The sequence below is a fragment of the Sabethes cyaneus genome, chromosome 1 (assembly GCF_943734655.1).
Source record: "Sabethes cyaneus chromosome 1, idSabCyanKW18_F2, whole genome shotgun sequence".
Taxonomy (NCBI): domain Eukaryota; kingdom Metazoa; phylum Arthropoda; class Insecta; order Diptera; family Culicidae; genus Sabethes; species Sabethes cyaneus.
This window is the reverse complement of record NC_071353.1, coordinates 134,666,349-134,693,548: the sequence shown is the minus strand read 5'-3', so window position 1 is coordinate 134,693,548 and position 27,200 is coordinate 134,666,349. Positions and strand designations below refer to the sequence as shown.

Genomic DNA, 27,200 nt, shown 5'->3' with positions numbered 1-27,200 from the left:
AGATAAACTACTCTAGTGGTTTTGAATTGTGTGCAAAATTTACCTTTGCTGTCAACCAGCCAAATTCGCTGACGAGCTTCCTTCTCGCTCATGCCATCCTTGCGCATGGCCATAACACATAGTTCGGCGATGCCGAGAGCGGCTTCGCCAGCACCCTGGAACAGGACCTTGTTCTCACTCAGTTTAGTTTTAGTCACACGCAGCGACGCCAGCAGTCCGGCAACGGCAACTGATGCCGTACCTTGGATGTCATCGTTGAAGGTACAATAGTCATCACGATATTTATCCAGGAACCGGAAAGCGTTCGAGTTGGCAAAATCTTCGAACTGGATCAAGCAGTTGCGGCCAAAGCGACGAACTGCAGCCTGCATGAATTCATCAATGAACTCATCGTAAACCTCTCCGGTGACGCGCTTATGTCGGAGTCCCACGTACAGGGGATCATCCAGGATGCTTTGAGTATTGGTTCCCACGTCCAGCGTGATTGGCAGACACTGGTGCGGTTTGATACCAGCCAGAGCCGTGTAGAGGGCAAGCTTTCCGACTGGAATTCCCATTCCGTTGGCACCCAAATCTCCCAAGCCTAGAATGCGCTCGCCATCCGTGACGCAGATGGCACGTACGTCCGTCTCGGGCCAGTTCTTCAACACGTCGTACACGTGTCCTTTGTCGTTGATCGTGATGTACATACCCTTTGGCTGCTGGAAAATCATGCTGTACTTCTGGCAAGCCAAACCGACGGTCGGTGTGTACACCAGTGGCATCATGTTGCCAATATCCGACGCCAGCACCCGATAGAACAGGCGCTCGTTACGATCCATCAAGCTCACCAGATAAATGTATTTGTCCAGATCGTTCTCATAGCGATTCAGCAGAACCAAACAGTGCTTCAGCTGTTCCTCCTCGGAGCGGACGTTGGCGGGCAGCAAACCGTGGATGCCCAACGATTGACGCTCTTCGATCGTAAACGCAAGACCCTGTTGAAAGAGAGATAGAGAGAGGAAAGAGAAATCGGTTATGAAACCGCGATGTAGGTAGTGACTTTGAAATCAGCTGAATCAGGTTTGAAATGAAACCGAAACGGCGCGTTTGTTTATTGGGTTACGTTTTGTGCCGCCACCTCGCTAATGAAAGTAGAAGGAGCATACCGGTAGGCAATGTACCGTAACGACCTTGACCGAGACCGATGATGAAAGTTGACGATGACAGACCAACTCTGTGGGACCTGTCCCTCATTGAGAGTAAATTGTCATGTGCTTGGAGATCAGCCAACCCGATGGGATCTTTAATGGTTGTAAAAACTGTTTAATTGTCGTTAATGAGCTAGTTATCAAAAGGGTTATAAAATTTTACAGCCAATTTGTTTATCGCACGCACGTCGCGTCTCGCACTGGGACAATCAGCTACGCACTGTCAATTTATGAGCTAACCATCGCACATGCTATACTTTCGAGTGCAGCCCCGGATTCTGATTATAGTAATTAAACATAAAAGGCTGCATCATAAAATGAAACGATTTCGAGCTATCATGGCATGCAGGACACACAATGATAATTGCATCCAGGTGATGACTTTATTATGGTTATTGATTTGTGTGACATTCGGTTTGCAAAATTGAATAATAATTGAATTATACGTGGGCCAAAGCAACTGACCTGCCTAGGATAGGGTGCACTGGGACACGTACGTATTTTTCACCCATTATGAAAAGTTTAACATAAAAAAGCTTAAAAGTTTAATATAAAAAGCTAAATTAGGTTCAACAGCTAACTATCCAGGCACAAAGACAACCACTGTCCTCAGTTTTAACCCTCCTAAAAGTGGTCAACGTGAAATATAAGCAGTCCATTAAACATTATCAATAAAAAATTTAAAAAATCCGGATTTTGTCATGGGTTCTGTAACCCCAAAATTCATCATGGGGATGATATAACCGGGACATTATTCGCGTCTCCTCTCTTCTGCTTTTCATTACCACATAATTTTTAAAACATTTAGCTGACTAGTGAATCCGGTAACCGATTCATGCAAGAGATTCATGGAAGAGAGGAGACACGAAGAGAATCTGTCATTGTCACATAAGTCTATTAGGAAAATTACCCGAGAAATGAATAAAAAATCACTATAAAACTGTCAAAATAATTTTAAAATGACATAAAATTTTACAAAAATTACATAAATAATTTGAAAATTATACGACAATGACACAAAAAAGTACATAAATGACATCGAATAATACTATTCGTTCATTATAGTATATTAAGCAACACAAAATTACTGAAAAATGTTACAAAAACGACTCAAAAATGACGTGTATGTTAAATCGGCATAATAAGAAATAACAAACAAGGCAATAAAATGATAAAAATATCTTACAAATAGGATACAAGAATGACACAAAAATGATGAAAATAAATACCACAAAAATTATATAAAAATTGCATTAGTTCCAAAATAGGTATACTAAATTGGCAAATCATTGGCGGAACTAGCCCTTATTACTAGGGGGGGGGGGCTATAGCCCTTGACATTTTTTCGACTATTTTATTTTGACGGTATATTAAAATAAATGTACATTAATCTATGGTATCTTGTAACTGTGATGCATATAAAAATTAGTCTAAAGTTTTTATTATCTAAAGTTATCTATCAATAGTTTTTTCTTAAATAAAAAAACTAGGTTACATTTTCTAGAGGGGCAGAATCTCTCCTAGGGGGACTAAGCCCTCCCTAGTTACGCCAATGACAGAAATAACACAACAAGCTGTAAAACTAACAAAACTAAAGACCGCAAAAATAACACAAAGAAAATACGAAAATGAATCAATGCATAACTGACATAAAATATAACAAAAATTAAATAAAATTACACAAAAACAATATAAATTACAATGATTAAAAAATTAAACAAAAATGACATTAAAATTGCACAAAAATGACACCAACCTAATAGTAATCTACACCAAACTAAAAATGTCTACAACATAAATGTAAAACTGACACAAGGTAACACAAATAGGGCACAAAATTACACAAAAATGGCACAAATTACAGAAATGATTTGAAAATAATACAAAAAAGACTTTAAAATATCACAAAAACCACTTGCAGGCTTCATCAGCGTCTATTTTGGAATTTCAGTTGTGTAATTTCAGGTTTCTTTTTCTACTAAGATGCTCCAAAAAACTTCACTCGAAAAATGATGAAGATGTCATACAAGTAGAATACAAAAATGAAAAAAAAATGTTATAAGAAACAATAAATGGTACAAAAAATGTAAATCTGAGGCAAAAATGATATTAAAATGGCATAAAATAGGACAAAAAAGATACAGAAACAATGCGAAATGGTGCAAAAATAACAACAAATAAAAAATGAGGAACAAATCGATATGAAACTGTCATAAAATAACGTAAAAATGACAAAACTGCACAAATTGAGAAATGATTAAAAATAACACAAAAATGACATTTAAATGGCACAAAAAAGAAATTACACTAGTACCAAACCAACACAAAATAAAGTAAACAGGGTATTAGGTAGCTTAGTGCAAATATTTCAGGGGGTGATAAAAGACCACATTTTATGAAAAAAAATTATTTTACGCACATGGTCAAGTCTCAATCGTTACAGAGTTAATAAACTTTTTTATTTTTCGGTTCTGTTGCCCTTAAATTAGCTCTAGTACAAAAAGTATGCTAGCCAGTTTAATTATGTTGCTTTTATTCGAAAGCTGAGAAAATTTTACACTGAAAATTGCCCTTAAACCCTCTAGTTTATGAAATTTAGATACTTGACTTTTGCTTCTGTCAAGCTCTGTCAGCTTTAAAATAAGCGTTTCTAAAGGCGTTCTCGTGATTTCTCCTAAAAAGGCGTGACAAAGTTCATTGCTTTCATCTACCAATTTGAAGCTCTTGTACCGTCGTACAATTTGTTCTATGACGTGAAACGCTTATCTCTTTTAGTTTCGTTGCAATTTTATTTTAAACGCAACGTGTTGGGTGTGAAATTAGTATCTGAAAACTGCAAGAATTCATACATCACGCATAGCACAGTAGATCACCGCGTGCGACGGACAACGAAACAGATTTCTCGGGTATCTTCAGGACGTTTCACAAAATGATTCCTGCATCAAAATGTATTTTCCGGAAGAACCTGCGGACAGTCATCTCTAGCCTATTGCTTCGCTAATTGTGTTGCAACGACAGCCTAGCAGGAGTATGGTTGAAGATTTTTCGACCTTTGGCTACCTAATGTAAGTAAGTATTCGTTTTGTTACACAATGATTTTAACTCATGGACATTTACGACAACGCACCGTCGCTACCGTGAAGGAGCGTTGTTTTCAATGAGGCTTCGAGAAGAGCAGTATTAGCAAGTGCTCTCACCAATTCACCATTAAATTTTGCGGATCGTGGGATATGATCCCAAGATACGCACAAGGCAAGTTATGGCACAGTCCCGTGTCACACTGGAAGGTGTAGAGCGTGCTAAACTGGGTAAAAATGCATCCTTTCAGAACTAAAGATTCAAACGCTGCTGCCTGTGGATAAAGCTAAGCGGCTTGAGTTTTGCAGGAGTATGCTAGTAAAAGTGGAGGCGAACTCTCAATTTACGGAAAAGATAGTTGTTGCTGTTCATATGTGTCAGGCCGTGTCCGTCGCACGCGGTGATCCAATGTGCTATGTGCTATGTATGAATTCGTGCAAAAACACATATTTTAAAGCTTAAAGCTTTAGTTATACAAAAATGACAATAAGCTGATAAAATATAATACAAAAATAACATAAAAATGATGACAACAAATATCAGAAATATTAAAATGATACAAAAATAACACAAAAGCCCAATGTTACTTGAAAAATGAAACCAAAATGGCACAGAAAAATCATTATGAAATTGACACAAAATAACGCAAAAATGACAAAACTATTCGAACATTGCACAAATTCAGATGAATAATTTCATGGAAAAAGCACTACAGAAATTAAAAAGTGCTGCGATTTTGTTCAACCAACACAAGACATCGACACCTGAACCAGTCGGGATCGATTATTTTGGATCAGTACAAGTTCGAATTGGGCGAAGCGCCATAAAGAGGTGGATATTTCTATTCACTGGTTTGTCCATACGGGCTGTTCACCTGGAGATCTCCCGTACGTTGTCATCGGAGTCCTGCAAGCTTGCCGAGGGGCCCCATGTGAGATCTATACCAACAATGGTACAAATTTGCAGGGTGCTAGCCGTGAGTTGCGAGCAGAAATCGAAGACATGCATAAGAATCTGGCCGAAATGTTCACCAATATGAATACTAAGCGTGTTTTCAACCCGTTTTCAGCTCCATACTTCGGAGGGAGTGGGGACGCAACAAATGCGGAGTGTCATAACCGCAATTAATACCCAGTCCAGCTCACGGGATCGAGACGACGAGATGCTATCAACTCCTAACCACTTCATACTTCTGAGCTCTAATGAAGTCGTGCAACCGCCGAAGACGTTAACAGAAATCGATTTAGCTGTGAGAACCAATTGGGACTTGGGGAGGCGACCAATCGATCAGTTTTGGACTAGAGTACTTTCCCGTAATCGTGCGCGGTTCCACGAGGAGTCAGAGCCATTGAAAATAGGAGATCTAGTGGTTATTGTGGACAAAGGAACTCCCAACGGTTGGGTTCCAGATCGGGCTGCGTCCGTTATTCCAGGACGCGACGGAAGGGATTGCCAAGTTTGGGTGCAAACATCAACTGGGTAGCTCGCCAGTTTCGAAGCTGGCGGTGTTGGCTGTAGTTGTGTTGAACCAGAAGTTCGGCTTTACGGGTTGGGAAATGTAGCATCTATGTGAGTTGTTCTATCTATCACCTATCTAAGTTGAGTTGAGAATTTTGTGAAATATTTAAAATAGAAATACATTTTTTAGGTTTGGGGATACGTATCGAGTAGCGAAAGTGCAATGCAATGTTAGAAATTGATATACATTTGCGAATACGTTCAAGTGCATTAAAATTAAAACTAAATTCATACTAAATAGCCAGTTGCATGCTAGTGCAAATGTGAATACCAATTGAATAATAAACAGTGCAAGGTGCAATCACGATGGCAACAGTTCTAACTTTTCGAATCGACATTCTAAGCGAAAGGTAAATAGGTACATTCAATCACACATTGAATTGATAATTTCGAGGAGCGTCTCCTCCGATAGTTACCGGTTTGATTGTTTATTTCATCGGGTAAACTATGTAATATGAATATTGTGCAAATCATCGCAAATAGAGGTGTAGGTATGTACATAGAATTAAAAAAAACTATCGACTGTTTGTTGTGTTGAACGCCATCGTCATTATCACGGAAATCACTATTTGATGTTGGATGTAATTTTTTTTACTGTTGCTAACATCATTTGTTTATTTGGTTTGTTTGCTTTAAACCGTTTTGACGATTTTGGGTAAACAAACCTTCGCCAATTTTTTTCTGTTGCTAGGCGATAACTTTGTCAACGGTTTTGTGACAAAGGAACGACGTAGGGGCTTAACGCATCAAATTTATTCCCAATGGTGCTCAATAAAGGTAGAACCGGTAGATCGATTTCTTCGCGAGTATCGCGGAAACCGCGGTCGCTGGCGCAAGCGTCGTAAAATTAAAAATAAGTTGTTTAATGAAAACATCCTAATAAATGCGAATGGCATAAAGCAAGGTGCTTTCGAATCACAGTCGCAGCTGTCATCCGGTAGAATGTCACCTGTTACGAGACTGAGTGAGCCTTCGGATTGCTTTTAGTTAGTAGCTTAGCAACTGCACTTAGGCAAAGCGAGTTGCTTTTAAAATAAATCCCATGTACTGCCTCAAACCAAGAGAAAGGATTGAACATGAAAAAAAAAACTTAGCAACAAAGTGCGAACAGTGAACGGTTTCCCGCTTCGCTCCTCTAAAGTTCGAAAATGTCTTAATAACAAGCGCGTAGGTGCGCACCTGCGCTCTCGATTTTGTATAGATCAAACAATTAGTGTCATTCACCAGTTCAACTAAAAAGAAACACGCCGCCACGCCGGTCGATCCTCTCCATTCACTGATCCACTGATCAGGTGCAAGCAATCAAAGTGCAAAGTCATACACATCCTACACAACACAAAATCAGTTGCAAGGTCAGTCAGTGAGAAGGCAGTTGCAAGAGATTCGATCTGGTTTGAACTGTTTTATAGTTCGCAAGTGTTTGTGTGTGGCCCGGCTAGCTCAGTCGGTAGAGCATGAGACTCTTAATCTCAGGGTCGTGGGTTCGAGCCCCACGTTGGGCGTGTACAATTTTTTACCGACTTCCCCTTTGGGGGAAATCACACAAAAACGTGCGAAATCACAACAAACGATCTTACCTCGTTAGTGAATTTAATTATATGGATGGGCTAGTCTAGTCTAGTTTAGGCGCTTGCAAAGGAGGCAGCCAGATCAAGCCCGCCCAACGGCAAAGTTGTGCATTTAGCTTAAATGACACTAATCAACTATCAAAAGGTTATTTAGACTCGTGAATGGATTATTACATTAGTAGCGTTCTGCCGACAGTAATAATATGCTTTAGCTATGCTGGTGCAGTGAAGCGATTTTTTTTCGTGCCGACTTGTTCCACTAGGATATGCGCTTTTAATGTTTTCGACGAAGTAAAATCTATTCATTGCCAATTCACTGAGTGTCTCGACGCTCACAAGTCGGTTTCAAGCCACCTAGCACGTTGGGTTTCCTTATTCCTGGTGCCGGTGGGAATCTTGAAAAGAACAAATTTCACTGCACGGTTATCCGGCATCCTCGCGCCGTGGCCGGCCCACCATACTCATTGTCTCCTTACAATGCGGAATAGTTTTAATCAAGTTTTAGCTAAATCCAACCTATTTATCATTCACTCATCATTCATTCACAAATTCAATTGGATTCAGCAACTGCATTGGAATGTGCTATTCGAGGGTAGGCGTGCAGAGAAGCGTCAGAATCACGAAATGTCACACGCTCCTAGGGTTCGCGGATGACATCGATATCATCGGTGTTAACCGTAGCGCTGTGGAAGAGTCGTACATGCATTTTACGGAGGAAGCTGCAAGGATAGGGCTTGTTATAAACTCTGCTAAAACTACAATGCTGATATTTTTGAATAGGTCAACGAATTTGTTTACCTTGCTACGTTAGTGACGTGTGACAACGATGTAAGCCGTGAAGTAAAGTGGCTGATAGCAACTGCCAACAGGGTCTTGTACGGATTACGTAGCCAGCTGAAGTTCCGTAGCCTGCAAATCCGTGCGAATCTCGCTTTCTTTAAGATGCTTATTCTACCGGTGGTACTTTATAGTCACGAAACGGGTGTGCTGGTCACGTAACAAGGATGCCGGATGAGTGACTAGCAAAAACAATGTTCAGTAGAGAACCCGCCAGAGGCCGTGGGTGTTAGGGGTGATTGGAGATGGAGAATGGCAGCCCAAGACCGAGTAGCGTGGAAACGACTCCTAAATTCGACCCAAATTCTATAAGCGGATTGTCGCCAGAAAGTAAGTAAGTTCTGCTGCTCTGGCCCGCCGAATTTCACGAGAGATCGATCGTCACCGAGAGAAGTCGTGAAGTGCAAAGTGGAGAGGTTGCATTACACAAGTTCTTGAAACTACCAACTGATAAATGGCAGATCAGCTGTATTCTCTTTGTAGTTTACGTTTTTTTTTGGTAGTAAATATTTTTAAAGAAGACCAAGAACCAATCAAGTCGCTGTTAATGGCTTACTCAGAAGCAATCACAAGTTGACTGTGAATGCGTGATGCGTACGCTTTTTTTGCATTCAACTTGCTCTTCGAAAACGATCATTTGACTATTTTTCAAATCCAGTCAATCTGCCGCTTGCGGAGACTGCCGCCTACAATTCATGTAGCTTCTCACGAGAAGCTAACACTTGTTCACCCGCTTTGCGTTCATATTGTAAAGTATAAACTGCAAACTGACTGGGAGCATAAGGAGGCGTATTTTTTCGTTTCTCTTTTTCTCTCTAAATCGGCTACCCACAAAAATTCGGACGGCGTCCGACCGACTTCTTCCATGTATACATGTGTGGTTGTTTTTTTGTAGTGTTGAATCGTACGACAGTGCGGTTGCTTTTCGTCAATTGACTGTTTTGCAGTCATTCGTTGCTCCAAACGGTTAAGGAAACTTGATCGAAACAAAAATGTAAAAAAAGATCAGAACGCATTCGTTCTGCTGTACAATCAGAGGTATGACTAAACAAAGTGTGGCGATATGGTGCCTAGCGTTCCAACACCAAACAGAAACTATGAAAATGTTTGAATGATAAGGCTGCCAAGACTGCTATAGAGAAAAAAAGGAACAGCAAAAGCCCTGCTCACGAGAAGTAACTCAAAGAAGCTCAGGATTGTGTGCCTTGAGCAATCTCAACAGAAGGGGTTGCATATAATCTTAGGATAATTATGCATGGTTAATCGTTTTGTTGGCGGAGAAAGTTTTTAGTTTTGTTAGAATGACATCCTACTTTCCAGTGGTAGCCCTACGTCTAAAACACCTATCTAAAATATTCCGGATGGGGGCAAGTCACAGATTTAAATTTCTGTCAATCCTTATTTATTAAATCGCTCTCTAAATTAACAAATCTTTCTACTCGATTTTTTAAATCAAGGCACTGTCTTGCAGGACAAATCAGTTTATTATAACTGAAAGGTCTAGTCCAATTGGCGGTTTTTCAATATTAGCTTTTGTATAGCATCGTGCCGCGCAATAATGTCGATCGTATATTTTTCACAATAAAATAGAGCAAAACCTAGTCTGTCACCTGATTTCGTTGGACTTGAAGTAGTCAAACAATCAGGAAAATGCCATTGTTTGATTGATTTAATACCGCCAAGCAGATCGGTTGGAGGCCTGCGCCGTTGCGGCGATCAAAGTGCCAGCCGTCAGCATGTTTAATATCAAGCGCGGGGACGCAGCACAAGTCGATATGATCGCTGCTGCTGCTATGCTGTGCTCTGTCTGTGTCCCAATGCGTGTGCATTTTCCTTCTCGGTCATCATCTGTTCAAGATCATTTGGAGGTTACTCGCCACCAAATCCATTTTTATTTCCCGCCGGCGGGCGTTCGCCTTTATCCAGCCGCAGTAGCAACAGCAACAGCACTTGGAATAATTTCACCTCAAGTGGTGGATGGTGTGTTTCGAGATAACGTACTTAGCAGACTGATCTAACAAGATAATCACCCCGGGAACAATTGGAGGAAATTTGGTATTAATTTTTTTTTTTGAGTATGTTAGTTGGACTTGGACAGGCCCAATTCGATAAGACAGAATGAGACAAGAGAAAATAGCATCATTTTGACCTTGGTTGTTTTGCAAATCTCAACCAATCAGCTGATGTTGATTCATCAATGCTCTTTATCAGTGTCCCCGTCTGTGTGTCACTACAAGGCTTCAAGTGCGTAGCAAATTGTATGCTTTTAGGTGAACTAACAGAATAATGATAAGCCATTGTAGGAGGAGATAGGTTGAAAACTTTGTCAGTAAAACACTCCCACGAGCTAAGTTGGGTTGATTTGATAATTCAAAGACCATTATGCTGTGATTGCAGTGGAAATTTTCCAGAATACTTTCTCCGAAAGCACTAAATTTAATATGACAAAACTTTGACGTATACCTCAACCATTAGAAATCACAATTTAGATATGTCATCATAACAGCAGACCTGTGCTAGTAGGGCAGCCTAGCTCAGGAGGGTAAACAGACGAATACACAAACAATCAGTTCGCTGAAGGAACGACGCTTTGCGCAGGTACCAGAACGGGCATTAACGAGAATGAAAAAAAACTTTAATCGGGTGATGGTTCCATTTCATTTTATCGCATTCGATGGACACTGCCAGTGTGAGCGCAAAGGCAAATGAAAACATTATGACGAAACCAACTCGGGCGGCCAACGCCGACGATTGATCGCAATTTTCCTCAATATAGCAATAGCGAATAGCGAAGCTTGTGAAAATACTGGCCATTGCTTAATTCTGGTGCAAGCACCACCGCTTTCAAAGCTGCCCAGGTTTAATTATTACTAGCGCTCGCTGGGTACCTTTTTTCAGGGTTTTGTAACCTTACTAGTAGGTCAAGGTCAATGTGTCCTGAGGGCAGCGATCGAAGCGACTGGAACTGGTTTATTCCAAGTAAAAGATCAAAGATTATCGCACCATTTTTCCAGCTGACACCGCTTTAGACGAGTATAGCAATTTGAATTTTAAAAGACACGATAGGTACTTATCGATTGAAACACGCGACCCTTTGGCGTGTGTCATCGCTGATGATGACTGTACACTTTTCCTCTGAGAGCGAATAGTAGTACCAAGTAATTTTCGAAATATTAATCTACTCAATTTAGGACACATTTTAAATGATACTTTCCAAAATTCGCAAAACAATAATAACCGAAATCACTGATAGCGTTACAAACGAACCCAATAAACCGGAAATGTACTTCGTAAACTGTACTCACCTTGTTGAAGCGTCCGTTGCGGAGACGCGCAAATCCGGGCACTCCGCCGGCCACCTCGGCATCGGATTCCACTGGCCACTGGCCAAGACGGTCGCGACTTGCTTCACTCATGCTGGTGTTGTTACAGATGGTACTGCCTGCTGCTAGAGCGGTCTGCTTGCTGCTGCTCCGGAGTGCTTCCTTGCTGTTTGACAGTTCACCACAGACTGCTGGCGCTGCATTACGGGAGCCACTGGTGCTGATGCCGTTGGTCATGCAGGTTGCTGTGGTGTGCGTTTTTTCGTTCTCAGGCTGGTATCTACCACTGAAAGGTTGGCAAAGGGAGGATGAACGAATTAGTCTACTGTATCTCGACAACATTTTTGATTGATATAGAATGTAGATTCTGTTCCTCGAAAGCACTGCACTGGATCGCACTGAACCGACACGAAGGTCTGGATTGTTTCAAGTTCGACCGAAGAATGATAAATGGACTGGTGTTATATCACCAGTCTGCAAAACCGTTATGGAAGACGTCGTCCGTTCCTGCCTTCTTTCCAATAATAAACTGACAAACAGCCACTCGATATTTACGCATTTCCCATTGAGCAATCTATTTTCCCTCTTTTTCGTCACAGCCAAATCTATGTACAGATGCTAACAATGAGATGATAAGTTATCACTCTGTGCTCTTGTGGTGTCGTCGTATAGATGGAGATGAAAATATGCGCATCCTTGGATGCGCAAAATTCGGATTGTGTGAAAACTTTGACAAGAAACTGTTCCAAATTCGTTCATCTTTGGATGAAACTATCAATGAAAATTATCAAATGCATTCGGCAAGCATTGTGATGCGCCCTTTTGCAATATACCCATGCACTGTTTAGCAGTATGCAACAGTCATAATCATATGTTCGCTGTATGATTCTCGAAAGGGGAACATCACAGCGCATTTCTTCTTCATTCAATAAATGCCTACCTACATGTGTGTGTGTCCACCCAAACTGGGGTTGCGAACGTATGAGCTGATCACAACACAACAATGTACGGACGGGGCTAAAAGTAGCGATGCTCGCTGTGTATGGTTTTATTTTTGTTTAGCGAATTGCCGATATCGAGTCGAGCTCGAGACGTCATCGTTTCACAGCGTTTCGTCAGTTGGTGTGACGAAATTCTATCGTAAAAATGCGGCAGCACAACACACAATGTGTTAGCGTTTGCAAGGCGTAACATTTTGAATGGACGTCGATTCATTTACCGTGCTGCATCAGGATCCGGACGGTATCTGGATTGCTTGATGAATTTATCTTAATTTATTAGTATTTTTGCAATTTAGGGTAACTAACCTATTTTGGACACCATTAGCGGCTGTACATAATTTGGACACTTCCATTTGATTTTGCTGTAAGTTTCCAAATTATGTACAGCTGCTGATGGGGTCCAAAATATGTTGGTTACCCTATCAGGTATGACCTTTTCACATATACCAAAAATCGCTTTAACAAAATCGGTGGTTAAGTAGGCTGTGCCTACTCCACACCCAGGGATGGCACGATCACTTTGACTCAATTCACATTCATTTGATAGTACCATATCAGCCAAGCAAAATTTGTCAAAGTAGTGTATGGGACATTTGTAGAACTAGTTATTGTCTACAACTTTTCTGAATAAAGAATTGCTGTATCTTTTGTAGTTACGGCGCTACAATGCTAGTAACTCGTTAATGACTAAATGAACGTCCACTTAGTCACTAAAGAGGTACTAGCATTGTGGCACCGTAAATACAAAAGATTCAGCAATACTTTATTCAGAAAAGTTGTAGACAATAACTAGTTCTTTCATCGTTCCATACACAACTTTTTCAAATTCTGCATGACTGAAACGGTACTGGTAAATGAATGTGAATTGAGTCAAAGTGATTGTGCCATCCCTGTCCACACCTATGACCTCAAATATAACATCACTATCAGTATCTTTTTCTTCTGAGTTGTTGTGGGTTAATGCTATCCCGCAAGCTATACCTAAGATGGCAGACCCATCAGCGGGATGTAGGTATCGTGACCCCGATAAGGTAGTACATCGAAACTCTCACATATCACGAACAACGAAAATAGAAATACGGAACGAATCAATCGGTATAGGGCACGGGCACGGCAAAGAACAAGGAAACGATTAAGCCGTATTCCTCATGAGCCGGCTTGAGTTGGTCTGCTTGCTCGAGAGCTACATCGACCCAGAGTGGAAATTGTTGCTATTCAGGAAGTTCGGTGGCCCAATTCTGGAGAAAGTGCAGTAGATCATATTGCAGCCATTTCTTTCAAGTACCACATCAATTGCAGGGGCAGTAGAAAGGCAGAACATGGAGCCGATTTACTAGTGTTGGGAGTTATCCGGTAGAGGCCCGTAATGGGTCACAAATAAAATTTTGGAATTTTTTCGAAGCCACTATGCACAACAAGTAAGCTCAGGAAGAAATGAGAGTTTGTATGTGTTAGCTCTCTTTCTCCTCTTTCTGCCAGTATTTTTTGTTTTGTATATGCTTGCCAAGTTTTGTATAAAATGGCGTCACAACGAAGCATTCCGCGAGCGCGTTGCACACTTCTACGAATTGCACAAAGATCTCGGAAAAAAACTATACGGAACAACATTTTAAAACCGAAAATGATCCTAAGATTCCCAACAACTACTCGCAACCAAGGTAGTGGAAGACCAGCCAAAATTATCGACTTCGTTGTCTTTCTCGTGCCTTCAAATACAAGGATTCCGTGAGCCAACGGGATGCCGTAAAATAGTTCAACTGTTCCCACCAGTACATCTGCAAAACATTGAAAGCAGTCGGAATAAAGTGCCAAAAGAAGACAAGAACCTTGGAATATGCTGACTGAGGAACAGATTGCAACACTGAAATCCCAATACCGCTGCTTGATAAACAATTATTTCGGAAAATGCTTTGTTTTGGACGACGAAAGTTACTTCCCTCTTACGAAGACGCACATTCTCGGAAATGACCATTACTATTCCATGGATAGTTCTACTGCATCTCCGAACATAAGACACAAGTTTAAACATAAGTTTGAACAGAAAGTGAGGTATTTCTAAGCCATTGTTCTAGCCCTCTAGTTTGGCAATCAATCAAAATGTGTACCAGAATGAATGTTTGAACAAAATTTTGATCCCGTTTCTACATAAACCTCATGCAGATGCACAATACGTGCTTTGGCCAGATAGAGCATCATTGCATTACGCCAAAAAAATACAATCGTTCCTGAATACCCATTCGATACCATTTGTACCCAGAAACCAAAACTCGACAAATCTGCCTCAGTGTCGCCCAACCGAAGATTTCTTCGGGAGTTTGAGCTCCTTGGTGTACAAAAATAACTAGAGAGCCACGAATTGTAAATAGTTGATTGGCAGAATCAATTGATGCATTCGCAAAGTTGATATAACAGGCCGTACAACGCTCCTGTTCCGACTTCAAACGGAAACTTCGCCGAAGAGCTGATTACAGACCGTTTTCAAATGTTCACTACTTTTTTTACAACAATGGCCAATGTATCTTCAATTTCAGTAAAACAGATCTTCTTCAAGTATCTTTGTCTTTTTTTGACAGCTTGAGAAATAAATTCCAAAGTTTTAGTTGTCACCCGTTAGATGACCGTATACTGCCCATAAATGGAAGACAGTCACATCTGCAAAAACGTGCAACTGCGAAAAACGCTGTTGAAGCCACTACAATTTTTCTTTAATATTGAATCGATTTTGGAAACAAATCGTCCAAATCGTCATAAAATCACTTGAATGTAATTAACAGAATACTTTTACAAGCAATTTGTTCACAAGTGACCTAAAATTTGTACCAAAACTTAGAAAAACTGCCGAAGTGACTGATATGCGTTTATTTGTGCTTGAATAAGCAAGAATAAACGCAAAACAGTCACAGGCACAGCAAGCCCTGATCCTTGCGTTGTCGGTGACTCGGCAGTATTTTCAAGACCACGTGTCGTTGTTGTTTTATTGTATTGTAATTTGTTTATCTTGAGATCTCAGAAGCAAGTCGCTTTCCTGTGTGTCAGGAACACTCCCAGAACGTGTCCGAGTATGACCAATGTGATCCTGGACACTATATGTGACAACAAATGAACTATTTCAAACTAGTTTTGCAATTTCGAGTACCGACTTAGAGATGTCACATGTTGTATTTTAGTTAAATTCAGAAACTGATCCCCGTCGAGGTATCTGGAACATTCACGTTCCAGATACCCAGATGTGGCCAATGAAACAGTTTATACGACTACCAATAGTCTAGATTTGCATATGCGTGTATTTATAGGTGTCACATGATGGGTTTGTTGTAATTCATGGTGCTAATATGTTCAAGTCCCATATATTCCGGAACTTGTTCCTACTGTAACTTCGGAATCGTACATCCGATCCAAATTCTACTCAATAGTGTTCTTCTAGGCCATAAAATCTTCCGTTTGGTAGTTGCTGCAGGCGAATCGGTCCAGGCATTTCCCAAAAACAGGTGCTTACTGATACATTTTTACTACTGTGACTGTTATGCGTTTATTTTGTAATATGGGACTGACATAGTTTGATATTTTTTTCAACATCTTGGGAACAAACATAACTTTTTTGTTTGAAATATTGAAAGAACAGTTAATCTAAAGATGATTCCCAGGTTTATCTCAAAAGTGGTGAAAAGTCAGATGGGACTGTTATGCATTTATGGGCAGTATATGAGTGTTGAGAATTAAGAGCTAATTCTTCAACTACAACCAGAACAACGTTTAGGTACTGACGAATGATATATCCTATGATACTAAAGACTAGTTCTACGACTGGCTATAAAAAATGTCTAAAACACGATAGTTACAAATGACTAGATCGGGAGGGAGGAATTCTCCCGTACCGTCATTGGAAGGCATAACCTTCATATGTGATAATGCTCATAAATTTTGCCGTGGCCATAAGAACGGCCATCTATGGAACCTACATTTCACGTCTGAATATTCGGAAACACACCTGCAGGCGTTCAAATGGAGATACTATCTCCTAGATATATCATGTCCTGATTGACGGTCGAAACTTTTCAGATTGCATCTATGTACGATCTTTTCGGGAACCTAATATCGCACCTGTCCATTATCTCGTCGTGTGCAAGTTTCACGCAATGTTGTCGAACGCGACGAAGGTTCGCACTGCGAAGACGCTTACGTTTCGACATTCAAAAGCTGACAGCAGATGGTGTGACAGCGGAATACGTTAGAAAGCTTGAACAACGAATTGCAGAACAGCAAGAAGAGAGGGAAGAAGATTAAAGTAAGCTGTGGAACAACCTCCATGGTGCCATGGTGACAGAGCTCCGAGAGATGGCAGAACGCTCGGAAGATAGCGTAACAGTTGGTTTAATGCTGAATGCTAGAGAGTGACAGATGAAAATGAGTAATGCATGCTCACTGTGGCTATTACGTCCGAACAGAAAAAGGAATAGAGACTAGAGGTGCGAAAGAAAGAACCCACCGACGGGCCACCGTCCACTCACGGAGCTTCTATAAATTTCTATAAACTGTTTTCCATGCGTGTGAGGTGCGTTGATCGGGTAGGAGTATTTCCAGTCGCTGTTGAATGGGGAGGTAAACATGGAGATCAGTAGGAACAGCATAAGAATTGTGAGCGATGGTCAAGCTGTGAATCCACCGACACAAGAGGAGGTTAAGAAGGCAATTAGTGAGCTGAAAATGGTAAGGCTGTTGAGAAGGACGGTATTCCGACTGGACTCCTAAAAGAGGAAAATGAGCGTCTTTACGAAGTAATTCACCGGGTCCTTGTCCAATTCTGGACCGAAGAACGAATGCCGAATGCAGAGCGTCATTTGTCCTATTAAAAAAAAGACATCTACTGGAGTTTAAAAACTATCGAGGCCTTGCAATGCCCAATTTTGCCTATAAGGTGCTCTCCCGTATCCTTTTCGCTAGACTGAGACCGTTAGCGGAGTCCTTCGTTGGTGAGTACCAAGGTGGTTTTCGTGATGATCGCCCCACGACGGATTACAGATGTTTACCCTGCGTCAGTTACTGTACAAATTTCGGGAGTACATCTTGCAGACTCACCACCTGTTTATTGACTTTAAGGCGGCGTATGATTCAGTCAAACGAAATAAGCTGTGCCAAACAGTGCTAGAACATGGTTATCATCACGAAATCTCACAAGCTTCTTGGTTTTGCGGATGACGCCGATGTCATCGGAATCAACCATAGGCTTTTTAAACGAGATCGAAACTAACCATTAACATCGCTAAAACGAAGGACATGGTTGCTAGCATGGATCGTGGGAGTTCTAGTGGTGTTGGAGCCGATGTGAAGCAGAATGGCGGAGTAATCTGAAGAAGTGCAGGAATTCATATATCTTGGCACGTTTGGGACTTGTGATAACGATGTAAGCTGCAAAGTAAAACGACGAATTGCAGCTGTGAATCGGGCTTTCTACGGATTACGTACGCAACTGAAGTCCCGTAGCTTGCAAATTCACACAATACGGGCGCTTTTATGAACACTAATCCTCCCGGTATTACAGGCCAGAATGTCCGGACCTAAGTAACAATGAGAGATTCTCTTCGTGCCTCTTCTCTTTCGCTTATCACGGCGATTCAGATGCGCTTTACCACTTCAGCTTTGCATCAATCGGTTACTGGCGTCACCCGTTAAGAAAACTTTCGTTGAAATACATTAATATCGCTGTAATAATCGAAAGAGAGTACCACCAAAGAGAGCCTCTCAATGTTACTTAGGTCCTTTTGAAAAGTTACGCGAACAATAACCGAGTTATTAGCGCTCAAAACCCACCAACTTTTCGTGACTCCCGGGTTTTTTTAATTTGTTGGAGTAATAATACCCTATCTTTTAGTTCAAAAAAACTTGGGGTGAAATGTTGTAGCTAGCGTATATGAATCAGCAGTAGACACTTTAGTGGTTGAGTTGCTTTCTTTTATAGATTACTTTGAACTAGTAATACAAAATACTGAACCGATGTCTCTTACATTATTAATTATTAGCAATATTCAGTTGAACTAAAAAAATTACAATCCATGTGTGAAATCTTTACATATTTTCTAAAAACAGATTGGAATGTCAGTAATGCTTTCATGGGCCCTTGGGGTTTACAATAGGATAACGACCGGGTCTATGATAGCGATCCTACAGCTGAAGTTCATTTAAGAGCACCTACTTGAGCAAGAGCTTACTTTTACAGACGTCTTGGACGTTTCACGGAAAATAATAATGAGAGTCTCAATGAGTTCACTTGGACAATCTCCTCAATGAGTGGCACTTTTACAATTGTTGAAATTGAAAATTCATTCTGAATTCCAGAAAATCCTTGATCAAGTTATGACTGCTGTTTGATTTAAACCAGTATAAAGTAGACTAGTTTTTCGCGAAGATTTTGCCTAATTAAATTAGACAGTCAGTTATTTGTTTCACATGTTAACATCAAACTCTTTTTCAATTACAATACTTGCTTCGTCACTAGGTAAACTATCGTACCATATGTTTGAAAGCATATGATCGAGCGTACATATCACGCCACCTAAATCGTGGTATCGTATTGGTAAAACTTTTACTAATGATCGACGCGCTTCTTCAACGCACCAATCACCACGCTGCTGGTCGCTTTCGGTGTACACGTGTTAGTGGCATAAACCGGTACGCTAGCATCTGTTTAATTCGTTCGTTTGTTTGTTGCCAACCGTGAATGTCTCACTTTGTTGTTTTCTGATGAAATTCGCACTGGCATGAGGAGAATCGTCGTACCACGGCGAGGCAGACATGACGGCGATCATGCAGCTGTACACGTCCTGCGCAACTCATTCATGGTAGGTAGGAACCGACTATTCTTCCGTGGACCGTGATCATCCTTCTACACGCGATGAGCACTCACCATACTCGCGGTACAAAGTTAATGATTGAGATTGCCCGGTGGCAACGAGAAGCATCACCGCCGTGCCATGATTTCCCCACGAAACTAGATTGTGATTAGTCATTGATTTAGACATGGGAAATGATTGTTTACGCGCTGACGCAATTGGAATTATCCAAAATAGTCCGAAATTTGGCCCTCTTCTAGCCTTGAGATTTTTACACTAGTTCATTCAATAATCATTTCTTTTATCTAACTTGCACCTTCAATTTGATCCATCATAGGTTTGTCTACCTTATGCCCAGGGGCGCACCACCGAATCTAGAAACTATGCCCTCATGCCTTCAATTCGCATTGCGTATTGCGTTATTCCAACTTTTTTTTCCACAACATTTTACCTCTTCGACTGAGTTCGGCAGTTTCATAACACAACAACGGCCAACTTTATCACCCGCTTACGTTTACAACTGTTTGCGTTTCGCGTTCAAGGTTCCGTACGCAATTAGTTTGGACTGGAGCTGGAGCAGACCGCGAATTGCAAAGTCAAAGTGACTTGCAGCTTTTTTTAACTACTCTCTACATTCAACCAATTGACCCTGATAGGTACGTCATTGTTTTTGGAAAACTTACGTCGGCAAGCTTTTGTTGTTGGAATAGTTGTACACTCTGGTGGACATTCTGGAATTTTACTTTCACCTTTTACACTATTAACACTTTCTACTTTATCACAAAAAAAAACTGATCAACAGTTGGATGGCGCGGTCAACGCAACCTAATTAGGTTTCCGAGATGGAAAAAACTCGCGGAAATTGCGCAAAACGCTGCAAGCTCCTCTCGGGATGGCTTTAAAAGTTGAACTGAATTAATCGGCCGGACTGCAGTCGGTTTTTAACGGATGAATACGGTTAAACAGCTGATCTGATAAGCTAGGGCTAGCCGTGCCGTGGTCTGTCGGAAAGCCGGTTGGAACTGACGGGAGCATTCGCGCGGTCGTGCATTGATAAGCCAAAGGCGTGATCGCAGTGCGCGATCACTGTGTTATGTCTTATGATGAGATTGCACTAGCATAGTTTAAAAGCGATGGTGCTTTCGTTTGTGTTAGTGCCTTTGAAAACTTCAAACGTGATTATGACGTATCGATTGAGTTGGGAATTATGCCATCGCTTCACAGCACAGTGTTGACTAATTGTTTATAAACTATTCTGACTTATTAGTATAGTGGGACAACTCAAGCGTTACAATTATCATCGGTCGTTTTGGGATACGATCAAAGTTAAGGATAACTGAACTAAAAATTACTAGAGAATAGCTTATCTGTTGTTATATTATATTATGATACAAAGAATCTTCATGAACCAATAAATTTGAAATCAGACAATAGAATTTTTTTTGTAATAAAACTAAATTGTTTTCAGATTTCCAAAATAGAGGTGCACCCCTGAACAAACCAGCATAAATAGAACGTTAAAACCACACCATTTTCGTGTATGATGGAAATGTGAATGAAAGGGATTAGCAGGGTTTCCACTCAAAAGATGTCCCCGATCCAATCATCTTATGGGATGGTTTAAACAGCTTTGACTACCTGTCGACCACCTCGGGCTCGTTTATGGCCAGATATTCCGCCTCGTCCCTACACATATTTGGTGTGAATTCTTTATGCGGTTGGTTTGTTCTAGCTTTTCACGATCTCTGTCCTTCTGGTGCTTTCTCCTGCTCAGGATCGTGGTCAACTCATTTCGCGCTCGACGATACTTGGCCAAATTCTGCATCGTGGCTATGCTTAGATAGTTTTTCCAAGCTCTTTTTTTCCTCTCCATCGCTTGTTGGCATTTTCCGTCAAACCAGTCATTTCGTATATTCGAGGTTTCCTCATCTAGCATCGAAGTTGCGGCCTTATTGACGGCCGAGTGTATCCTGCTCCATCCGTCTTCGAAGGAGCAGCTAGCTTCACAGAGGAAGGTAGAGCTTCCTTGCCAATCTGGGTGCTCATATCCCTGATGATGATCTCGATGTTCCGTGGCGAGCAGCGGTCGTACATTACCTCCAGCTGCGCATAAGACGATTTCTTTTCATTATCGGGTCTGCCTTCGTGTGGACAATGCACGTTTATGATGGTGTAGTTGAAGAAACGGCCTTTTGTACTCAACATGCATATCCTCTCGTTGATCACCTTCCAATCCATCACGTGATCCTACATTCTGCCTATATCATTAAAAAACCCGTCCCTAGCTTGCTGGCTGCTCCACGCACCGCTCTGGTAAAATTGGGTTTGCAGCCACGGATCCTGCACATCTCGCTTTTGCGACAGATCTCCTGCAGCGCCACGATGCCGAACTTTCGGGGTTCTAACTGATCGAGCAGATTGTTCATGCCGATTGTTTCTAGTCTAGTCGAATCTTATTGATTTCTCGTAGTTACGCTACGCCACCTAGTCTCGTTGTGTGGCTGCCATCTTAGGTGTAGTGCCGAGCCGAGATAACACATCTCTTAATTCAGGCGCACGCTCGGGATCAGACGCTGTCGCGAGTCGTTCCTAACCTGATGATGATTATAGTAGCTTTTAGTTATAGTAGCTAACAAACATACGATTTTACGATTAACCTTCTCTGGCTGACGTGCCCTAATCTTAACGGGTCGGTCTGCAACGGACCACCTATTTTCCCCCTGCGGCAGGTCCTCCAGAAGTGTCGCGAATTCCGAGTCCCCACGCATCACTTATTCATCGATTTCTAAGCGGCATATGATAGTGTAAACCGATAAAAGCTATGGCAAATTTTGGACGAAAACGGCTTTCCGGGTAAGCTTACTAGACTTATTATGTCTACGATGGATGTAATCCAGTGCTGTTTGAGAATCTCGGGTGGATTGTCGGACCCAATCGAATCTCGCAGGGGACTTCGACAATGAGGTGGTCTTTTCTGCCTGCTATTCAGCATTGCACTTAAAGGTGTTAGCAGACGTGCGGCAATCGAAATGCGGGGAACGATTTTCAATAAAGCCAGTCAATTTATCTGCTTTGCTGACGACGTGGATGCTGTCGGCAGAACATTTGAGATGGTGGAAGATCAGCACACCAGACTAAAAGCCGCAAGGTTACCGAGTCTGCTTTGACAAGCGAGTGGTCGTGGGTTCGAATCTTAGTAGGATCAGACCATTCGATGTCAAGTGACTTTAGCATGGGTTTATTCTCAGGCCCCTCATTACCCTTCCTTCATGCTGAATTCTATATATTCACCCACTGAAACCTCTGGACAATGCAAAAGTCCCTCGTATAGTTAAGTGTTCTGGTCAGAGGACCGAATGAGGCCTCGCCAGGGACGGCTATAATATGGGATAGTGCTGGCAGCGAGGAATAAGTAGGTAAAGTAGATCTAGCATTGAAGAAAGGGTAAACCCCACTACACGCAAGCACGCATAAAATTTAATAAGAATATTGCTCATTCAATAGCGATTATAGCAAAAAATGCAGTGCATGTTATACAGCAAACACCCGGGCGATATCACAATAGATCAACGATACTGGTCGTAGTGATGAGTCCATACAGGAAAAAAAACGCGAAGCAGAGAAGATTGAGCTGAAGATAAATACGTCTAAAACGAAGTATATGCTAGCGGGTGGGACCGAGAACGACAGGGTCCGCTTGGGCAGTACCATGGTAATCAACAGGGATGAGTTTGAGGTAGTCGACGAGTTCGTATACCTTGGCACATCGACAACAGAGGACAACAATATCAGCCGTGAGATTAAAATGCGTATTATCAACGGAAGTCGGGCTTGCTACGGACTCCACAAACACTTGCGGTCGAACAATCTGAGCCCCCGTACAAAGTGTACACTGTACAAAAGGCTAAGTAGGTTGTCCTCCACGGGCATGAAACGTGGACACTGCTAGAAGAGAACCAACGAGCACTCGGAGTTTTCAAACGGTGGGTACTATGAACCATCTTTAGCGGCGTGCAAGAGAACGATGTATGAAGGCGAAGAATGAACCACGAGCTCGCGCGTCTCTAAGGCGAACCCAGTATTCAGAAAGTGGTTAAAGCTGGACGGATACGTTGGGCAGGGTATGTTGCTAAAACGCCGGACAACTATCCTGCAAAAATGGTTTTCGCATCGAGCCCGATAGGAACAAGACGTAGAGCGAGCGAGGTGGCAAGACCAGTTGGAGCGAGATCTGACGAGCACCGGGTGCCCGCGGAACTGAAGACCAGCTGCCATGAACCGAAATAGCTGGAGAAATTATACTGCGTAGGCCTTGTGCCCCTACTATGACTAATGTTCTCAAGGGTATAGAAACGTCTCGTCCGAAAAATTTGCAGCATGCTACCATACCCAAGCAACAATGTGAGTTTTATTATACTCTTATGGTGATTTTCGAGATCAGGTTTGGTCTTGAATGCCATCATAAGAGTATAATAAAACTCAAATTGTTACTTGGGTAGACTAATCTCCAAAATCTACCATCACACGAGAACTTGTGTCTATGAATTGGCATTACCTCGCTTGAGCATAGATAGAATTTACAATTGCTTTTTCCGTGCACATACTGCACTGTCATCATACTTTCGTCATTTAGACAATGTGTGCGAATGCCGATAGTTGTTTATGCATATTTTTGAAACCGAAATATTTAAGCGTGTAGGGCGCTATATCTCTGCATATTAGCGTTGGTAAGAGGAAATGCTTATCAACTTAGGGACTATATTGGCTCGTTTCATTATCCCTGATTTCCCTGATCGCGGATAAGTTCAAGTTGTTACGTGGTTTTTGAGCCGTAAATCTCGCATGTGCATAGTATTTTTCGATATAAATTAAATTATGGTTGTATATGAGCACCATTAGCATTATATTAAATTTGTTAAAAAGGTATTTTTTATATCTTAATTTTCGTAGTTACTGGCTTTACAAGAAAATTTTCGAATATCCAGGTTAGTCTCATATGGCTGATGCTTACATACTTACATTATCCATCTAGCTCCGCCCATCTACTAACAACAATTCCTTTCCCGAAATACTTGTGAAGATGCAGAGGATTCTCTGGTCTTTAGTAGCAACAAGTATTGGACTAACATTCCTTTCCATCCCACCAGGACCCGCATTCGGACGTGGCCGGCGTCGGTATTGACCAGCATGCAGGGACCTGATAAGGTTGCACAATGAAAAATAGCGTGCTGTCCCAAGTATGCTTTTTCCAGCCATCATTTTGCAATTTTCATCGGTCCTGGTCAATAACGGAGTAGCAGCACACGGGCGGTATCCTATGCTTATGCTTATGCTTATTTTTGAAACCGAAATATTTTGTCTTGGCAAAATCGGTCCGTGGCAAAACCAAGGCATGCCAAAATCTAAATCGATTTGATTCCAGATACCTTTTAGCACTTTCCAGCGCGTGCTATTAGTTAAGTAGTTTTCTTTATTCTACTTGTGCTGATGCTAATACATGATAAAATATGTTTTAAGTTTATCCGCATGTTGTGCGTCCAATGTGGACATGGACATGAATGTTTTCGATCCGCAAAATCTATCTGTCCTCCTTTCTCGTCTGATTTTACTTGACTCTGCTAGGCCTTTTTTAAACTACCAAGAAAAAAAAGCCATTACACATGAGCTAACTCCGCGGGTCAAACTCTAGCCATAGGGATAGGCCGAAATATGGACTGTATTTTCCAGCCTATTTATTCCAGTTTCGTTTACAAGCAGTCGTACAGTCAATAGTTTGACAGAGTTTATTTACTTTTTGGCTAGCACCAAGACAGCAAGCACCAGTCCAAAAAAATTCCAATTTCAAAGATAAAGAAGGTATCAAAATAAATTGTCGATCCGAATGACTACGTAATACTAGCCTAATGAGTTAAGTTTTGATATCCTGGTGTAAACGACGTCCGTTTTCGGATTCCGGCCAATTTGCACTCTTGGCCCACAACTTCCCGGACTCACTTCCCGATATCAAACCGACGGAACAGACACCTTCCTGGTTTTCGGATAGCCGCGAATAATAGATGATACACGATCGCTTGCTCATTTACGACTAACTTTATTACATTAGCATATAGCTTTTAGATAAGAAAAATTGATAGTGGCATATATTGGTATAGGTGACCCCGACTTCAATCTCGCCCGATAGCACCAGCTTCAAAAAAATTCTTTACAACCGGACACCCAGACCAACCTGATTTCAAATTAGGTTTAATTCAACTCTTATATTAATATAAATTCAACCGACACCAGTAGAAAAATAATTGTTTAATCTTCGATCCCCGTCGTCTCGTCCGACGTCATATCGTCGCACCCATCGAGATGCTCGAGTTGGCACCACCGTTTGATACGATCAGCTGCATACACCGTTGTTCTCGATCGGCCCGATCCGTGTAGGCCTGGTAAGTCTTCCAACTCGTAACGTTCGTTGCCCAATACAGCTTTAACCACATATGGCCCTTTAAATTTCGACTCTAGTTTTCGACTATGTCCCATCGCCGTAAGATCACGTTCAACTAACACCATTTCACCAACTTCGTAACTAACCGGCTTCCGGCGGCGTTCGTCAAAATATCGCTTTTGTAGATGTTGTCTCTTCTCGATCGATCTCGTTGCCTGCTGGAGCAATTCAGCGGAATTCTCCAACACGTTATCTCCTTCATCTTGCAGAGTCAATATGATGGCATTTTGGTGTATGTCACGAGGCTGATATGACAACACCAATACACTTGGGGAAAGGTTTGTGGTCGAATTTGGCATATTATTAACCGACCACTGAATCTTTGGCAACTGCTCATCCCAACGCGTATTGTTTTCTCCTACCATACATTGGATTGCGTTCAGCACTGTTCTATTCGCCCTCTCCACTTGACCGTTGGCTCTCGGTGATCCCACTGCCGTCTTGGTGTGTTCAATACTATTAACTCGACAATACTCTTCGAAAATCTTCGTCGTAAATGCAGTACCTCTGTCCGTGATTATACGACTTGGTGTTCCGAATATAGCCGTCACATCTTCCAGGAAATTCAATACTGGCCCAGTTTTCGTCGATCGAACTGCTCGGGCAACCACAAACTTTGAGAATCCACACGTGAGGAGCAACACATATGAATTGCCTCTAGTCGAACGGACAAACGGTCCCATGTGATCCATATGCACTGTTCTGAACGGCACCGGTTCCTTGGGCAATGGATGTAAAAATCCTTCTGGTTTTCCACCTTTACTCTTGTGGAATGCACACTGTGGACAGGCTTGTATGTAAGATTTCACATATTTACGCATTTTCGGGAACCAGAACTTTTGTTTCAGACGATCTAACACTTTTTCCACACCAAAGTGGCCCATTTCGTCGTGGTATGTGTGTACTATACGCCAACGAACACGGTTCGGAACCACAAAGCATTTTTCCCCTTCTATCACTCTTATCAGACGATGCCGATCCAGTCGATAACACTGCTGGATTTGTCTCTCTTCATCGGTCACTGGTTCTCTCCCCAACACATCTACAATTTCACACAATCGAGGATCTTGTCGCTGTAGAGCTACTAAAAAATCACTGTTACTGATGTCAATAGGCATAAAATCACACAACACGGGTTCCACACTTTTCCCATTCTCAACAGCATTTCGGCTCAATGCATCCACGTGCCTCATCGAGCTTCCTGGCCGATGCTCCATTCGAAAATCGTATTCCGTGAGTTTTAGAAACCACCTCCCGATGCGAGCGTTCATGTCACGTTTTTCGTATGTGTCTCTTACTGCACTGCAGTCGGTACGTAGGACAAAGAACTTTCCGATCAGATAATGTCTAAACCGTTCGACACTA

At 41.7% G+C, this 27,200-nt stretch overlaps 1 protein-coding gene and 1 non-coding gene across 3 annotated transcripts in view; one reads left to right on the top strand and one right to left on the bottom strand.

Annotated features, from left to right (window-relative positions):
- LOC128732630 (NADP-dependent malic enzyme) overlaps nt 1-27,200 on the bottom strand; it is a 37,077-nt gene that overhangs the window by 1,170 nt on the left and 8,707 nt on the right. The window contains exons 1-3 of one of the 2 annotated variants that reach the window (XM_053825924.1): nt 20,026-20,255; nt 11,497-11,800; nt 44-977 (exon numbers count right to left, since the gene is read on the bottom strand). In XM_053825924.1, coding sequence (XP_053681899.1) covers nt 44-977; nt 11,497-11,800; nt 20,026-20,072 — 1,285 coding nt within the window. In that variant the 5' untranslated portion in view covers nt 20,073-20,255. Of the gene's footprint in view, nt 1-43; nt 978-11,496; nt 11,801-20,025; nt 20,256-27,200 lie in introns of those variants that run through there. The other variant, XM_053825923.1, reaches the window with a different exon arrangement.
- Trnak-cuu (transfer RNA lysine (anticodon CUU)) lies at nt 7,216-7,288 on the top strand. The gene has a single exon. It is a non-coding gene; the product is annotated as a tRNA-Lys (tRNA).